At 34.7% G+C, this 6,001-nt stretch overlaps 2 gene segments (V, D, J or C); one reads left to right on the top strand and one right to left on the bottom strand.

The window, feature by feature from the left end:
• Positions 1-1,309: 1,309 nt before the first annotated feature.
• Positions 1,310-2,891, bottom strand: LOC115772743 (Ig kappa-b4 chain C region-like). The segment is given in 3 exon segments: positions 1,310-1,790; positions 2,433-2,511; positions 2,877-2,891. Coding segments are annotated over 3 exon segments (417 nt in total).
• A 166-nt stretch (positions 2,892-3,057) lies between these two features.
• LOC115772742 (Ig kappa chain V region 4135-like) lies at positions 3,058-3,583 on the top strand. The segment is given in 2 exon segments: positions 3,058-3,169; positions 3,249-3,583. Coding segments are annotated over 2 exon segments (387 nt in total).
• The last annotated feature ends 2,418 nt before the right edge of the window (positions 3,584-6,001 follow it).

The raw sequence follows: 6,001 nt of genomic DNA, 5'->3' as shown, positions 1-6,001 counted from the left end.
CTGCTCCAGCATCCTATCTAAGTCTACATGTGACAAAAAGAAAAACGTTTATCAGATCATGAAGAGTTTAGACAGTATAGTTTTCAAGCAGGTTTCACCATGTTCCTGTTTTTTCCCCCTTCTTTTCCATGGAAAGAAAAACTGAGGGTAAACTCACATGTCGAATCTACTTTTTCCATTTCACAAGAACAGATGTGTAGATCTGTGCTTACATCCTTAAATGTGTTTTTGATGATTTTTATGCCTCACTGCTCCTCAGAGTTTAAGTTCTTCTGTCACTGAGAGTCTGAACTCTTCATTCACTCAATCTGAAAACTGCATCAGGATGATGTTTCCAGTCACTCTGATTGTCATGTTTGGGTTTCTGATTCAGGGTGAGAGACTTTGATTACTTTTTTTATTTATTTATTTTTTTTTTTACAAATCATTCTGTCCAAGTTTCTGTGACTTGAACTGAAATATTTTCTGTTGTTCTTTTCTCAACATTGATATCAGATTATTTTTCATTTCAGTCATTTGCCAACAATTGTCTGACTCACACTAATAAAACCAAGCCTGTCAGTCTCAGAGGGACTGTGACCATCAGCGCCACAGGGAGTTCAGATATTGGTGATGATCTCAGTTGGTACCTTCAGAAACCTGGACAGCCTCCTAATCTTCTTATATACAGAGCATCAACTCACTTCTCAGGAACTCCGTCTCGATTCAGTGGCAGTAGATCTGGTTCTCAGTACACTTTAACCATTAGTTCAGGCTGAAGATGCTGGAGATTATTACTGTCTGGGCTACCATGGTGATGGCACATTCACACAGTGATTTATAGCTGTACAAAAACCTCCTTTAGTCTGCAGGTGCAGAGTGTTGGACTGTGATGAGAATAATTGGTCCACTAAACACAACACAAAAGTCATCAAGCACAAGCACAATGAATCTAACAAAAACCCACACAATAAAGGACACAGCTTTGTTTATACAGGTCTAACTTAAATATATATAATTAAATATGAGTAAACATTCATGAGCAGGTCTCTTATTGGAATAAATGCAATGATAGAAACAGATGTTTATAGTATCTCCATAGTTTTATATTGACCTGCATAAGATAATAAGCATATAGATTCTAATGATTTAATAATGAAAAATGTTATGAACCATACAATTTGATGCAAACTGTCAAATGGAATATAAAATATCAGAAATGTATATTTAAAATGTAAAATAATTATACATTTCTGTGAAATGTATGAAAAGGATAAAACAAAAGTGATTTTTCATAAGCTGTGATTTTATTTTGTGATAATGACTTTTTTACAGCATGGTTTTAAAGCACAGGTGGAAAAGATTAGCTGATGAAATCTGCATGCACATGAAAAGAGTCAAATGTTTGCAAGAATATGAGAACAGAGGAAATGTGTGGCTTCATCAAACTATAAAACACATTTGCAGACAGGAAGTGTTGCTGAGGCTCTACTCTGAGCAGCGGTCAGGGTTCAGGGTTTGAATGACAGGGCTCTGTCCACTCAGACTGGCCTCACAGGTCACTGAGCCCGCCTTCCTCCACTGGTCTGCAGAGAGGCTCAGGGTGCTGCTCCAGCTGTAGTGGCCGTCTGTCCCCAGGACTTCCAGGCTGTTTGACACCCCTGAGGATGTGCTGGTGCCCCCCACCTTCCAGCCCAGCTTCCAATTTGGAGGGAAACCTCCACTGGCCAGACACACCACAGTGGCACTGTTCTGCTTCTCCTCCTCTTTGGATGGAGGGAGGACGGTCAGAGTGGGCCGTACCACACCCACTGGAGAAGAGAGAGATGGGGAGGTGAGAAGAGAAAGAGTTGAAATGACGCCCACTAAAAACAACTACATGAAGGTTAATTCATAAAATCTTCATTTTTTTCATAATGTTTTGCAGTAAATAACTGCGATTCTTAAGTTAAACTGACAGAGTTAAAACTTCTGTTTCTTTCACTTCCTTTAAACGACATTTAAAATCAGTTGATCCGTGAACAGAAAAGTGATCTGATGTAAATGTAGTTACTATTTTTAGCAGAAATCATAAACAATTTTTTCAATAAACAGTTTTTTCAAAGTTGAAATTTAAAAATAAAATAATCTACTAATTTATACTCTGAGAATTACAGCTTGAAAAATTTCCTAAAATTACTTTAAAATATGGAAATACTAAAAACAATAATTTATTTTTAAGAGACAAATAAAATTAAAAAAATTAAGAATTTACATTTTTTTTCCAGCAAATTCGGACATTTGTAACAATGAATGAGTATCGTCATAAGTGAACTTTCTTCTCAGCAATCAATTTTGTCTGATAAACAATAAAACTGATCAACAATTACTAAACTTGGTCAAAGTTTAATATTTTTTATAAAATGCTGTATAAATGCTACAAGTTGTGCAAAGTTTAAATTTCTGGTACTTACAGTCAATGATGAGTTTGGTTCCTCCACCAAAAGTGCGCCACAGTGATACAAACTCATTAAGTGGCCATACAAAAACCTCCTGCACTCTGGAAGAGCATCTAAACACTGAAAATTAATTTTTTTTTTATGTTAGAATGTCACAGTTTACATGTTTAAATGGAGAAGATGATTTAACTAGAATGACTTAAATGTGCTTATTGATTCTAAATCATTATCATCATTTTATTTTGACTATTAAGAATTGAAACACAAAATTGAAACAAAAGTTGATTTTCACATAAAACATTGCAACATATAAATATACATATATAAACACACACATAAAAAATTGAAAGCACTGAAACAATGCAAAAAGAATTTCATCATTATGAGACTGTGACAATGTACTTAAAAACAGCAATAAAGGTATTATGTGTTGATACCAAATGTAAAAAGTAAACATACTAACCAGAGTTCCATTTTAAACCAGATGATAAATATTTTCCTATTTTCCATCAGTCATTAATGGTATTAATCCAAATGTATTCCTCCTGATGTTGCTTTCATTGCGTTGAGAGCAGAGAAATTTCCATAAAGAGGAGGTTTGCATCATCAGCTGATCCTACAGAGAACTCAGAAGGTTTATAGTCCTGTGAGTTCAACTCTGCAGGACTCAGATCTGTCAGTCAACACAGCAGAAACCACCATGACTCTCATCACCATCCTCATCTGGACTCTGACCTGCTGCTGTTTCACAGGTTTATTCACTCAGCAACATTTCAAACATGATGTGCATTTATTTCTGCTGATAAATGAATGATTTGCTTTTGTGTGCAGGATGCAGCAGTCAGGTGACTGTGACTCAACCTCCAGTAGTGACATTTACTCTTGGATCCACTGTCACTCTGACCTGTAGGACTAACCAAGATGTTCACAGAGATTCTGATGATGACGACTATATTTTCTGGTATCAGCAGAAATCTGGACAGACTCCAAAGCTCCTAATAAGATATGTAAAAACACTTCAGTCAGGAACACCAGCTCGATTTAGTGGCAGTGGAAGCGGCTCTGACTTCTCTATGACCATCAGTGGAGCTCAGACTGAAGATGCTGCAGTTTACTACTGTCAGAGTGCTCATCAAATAAACAGTGCTTGGGTGTTCACACAGTGATTTGTTCTCATACAAAAACCTCCCTCAGTCAGACTGCAGAGACACTGAGATGTTACAGCAGGAACTGACTTCAGCTGCTGAAGAGGAAGAGACGCTGACACAGACCTCTGAACACTGAGCTGACAGTAACCTCACCATGAGATGACAGCAAATGGCAGTAATAAGAAAAAAGTTGTCTGTTTAAACAATACAAATATACAATTGACATTACACACCATTCAGATTGTTGATCTTGATAAAAACAAAAACAAAAACACCAACAAAAAATATCTTAATGTTCTTTATTAATGTGATTTGTCACCTTTAGTATACATTTGAAAAGAAAATTTGTCAGCATAAGTTAGTCATTAGCTTCCCACGCAGCATAACAGGAGACTAAAGAGATTTTAACATAATTTATAATGGCAAGCCTTATGAGCAAAATCATAAAAAAAATCAACATGATGGTTACAGATACGACACATGCCGGGCGACACATATCACTCTCTAAGTTGTTGCTGTCAACTCTTTATAGCAGTGTCTCTCAAACAAATACCTGATCTCTGCTCCATTGTACTTTACATCACGCTGTCATTTTAATAAAGCAAGATATTTTAATCCCTAGGATCACATGCCAGTCCATCTGTGACTCAGTCTCCTGTATTTAAGGCTGTTTCTTTGGAGCAGACGTTCTCTCTCTGAGCTGTAAAGCCAGTGAAGGAGTTGATGATTTTCTTAGTTGCTAGATGCTGACGTACCAACAACACAACTTTGCATCTGAACCTTGAACGCATCACTGGGATGATACAGAAAAATATGCATTCAGGGATCGTGCGGTGACTTCACTGTCTCTGTGTCATCAGGTAAAAGCACCACAAGACTTAACCCTGGTTTTAATGATGACTGATGATTTTAAATTCCACAGAAGTTACTGAAAAAGAGTTTCAGTTTCTTAAAATTATAATAATTCCTACTAAAGTTACATTCTTAGATGAACTGAGTAGATGTTGGGTAGAGGTTACTGATTTAAATATTTGAATATGATTTCCCTAAGTAAGAATACATTTTATGTTGTATTTTAACCATGCTAAAACAAGTTGAACTTTTATTTTTCTAGACTTCTGTGTAATTTAGTTTTAATTTATTCTCCTTTAATTCATTCTTCAGCAAGAATAAGATCTGGAGTTATTCAACTCTTTATTGTCTTCCTGGTCAATTAAAAAAAAAAAATTAAATGAGAGACCTGAAGTTTCATTCAGCTGCTCCCTTACTCACACCACATATTTGCTTTGACACAGATTTTCAGGCCAGATGCCCTTCCTGACACAACCCTTGGACTGGAGATCTTTCACCTTTATATATATTTTTACATATAATATAATATAATATAATATAATATAATATAATATAATATAATATAATACAATATAATATAATATAATATAATATAATATAATATAATATAATATAATATAATATAATATAATACAATATAATATATATAATATTATATTACATATATATATATATATATATATATATATATATATATATATATATATATATATATATATTAGGGGTGGGACTTTAACGCGTTAATTTCGATTAATTAATTATGGGGAAATTAACGCGTTAAAAATTTTAACGCATTTTAATCGCACTTTGCACCGTGGAACGTTTCTCAGTGCGCGAGTTCCCGGCATACAGATTATATCGACGCACAATGGCCAAATTAGGGGCCGCATCCTGCGAAGGACCCGGCCCACGTCTTTCGCAGCCCACGAACACCACAAAGGCCGGAAGTGAGCAGCTAGCCTTCATATCAGCTGCCGTCACCTCTGCGTAGCTCATGTCGCCTAGCAACCGTGAGTGCGAAGCACAGCTGTGTAAAAGCAGCTGGTTAAACGGAGAACGAACTTTTTCTCCTTTTTGTGGTTTAATTTTAAGTCTTTAATTCAAAATAAGCTGTTAAAACAAGCATAACACATTTCAACATCAAGGAATACAGCTGAGCGAATGATTAATTTCCAACTATAACAAGTGAGACATTAATGTTGAATAAAACTATCCAGTTATGATGCTTAACTTTAATTTCAGGTGTTTGCTTATCACAGGAGCACTTCCACCCTTCATTGATCTGTGTAGTAGACTGGTGGGAAAATAAACAAAATTTTGAAGTTTAAGCTTATGTATATTGATTTATTCATCAACTAAACTTAAATTAATATTTATCATGTCAAATATTGAAATGCGATTAAAATGCGATTAATTTCGATTAATTAATTACAAAGCTTGTAATTAATTCGATTAATTTTTTTAATCGAGTCCCACCCCTAATATATATATATATATATATATATATATATATATATATATATATATATATATATATATATATATATGTATAAATAAAAAGACCAAATGCTGAGCAATATTATC

This window comes from Archocentrus centrarchus, chromosome 22 (genome assembly GCF_007364275.1).
Source record: "Archocentrus centrarchus isolate MPI-CPG fArcCen1 chromosome 22, fArcCen1, whole genome shotgun sequence".
NCBI lineage: Eukaryota > Metazoa > Chordata > Actinopteri > Cichliformes > Cichlidae > Archocentrus > Archocentrus centrarchus.
This window is presented reverse-complemented; position numbering and strand designations above follow the sequence as displayed.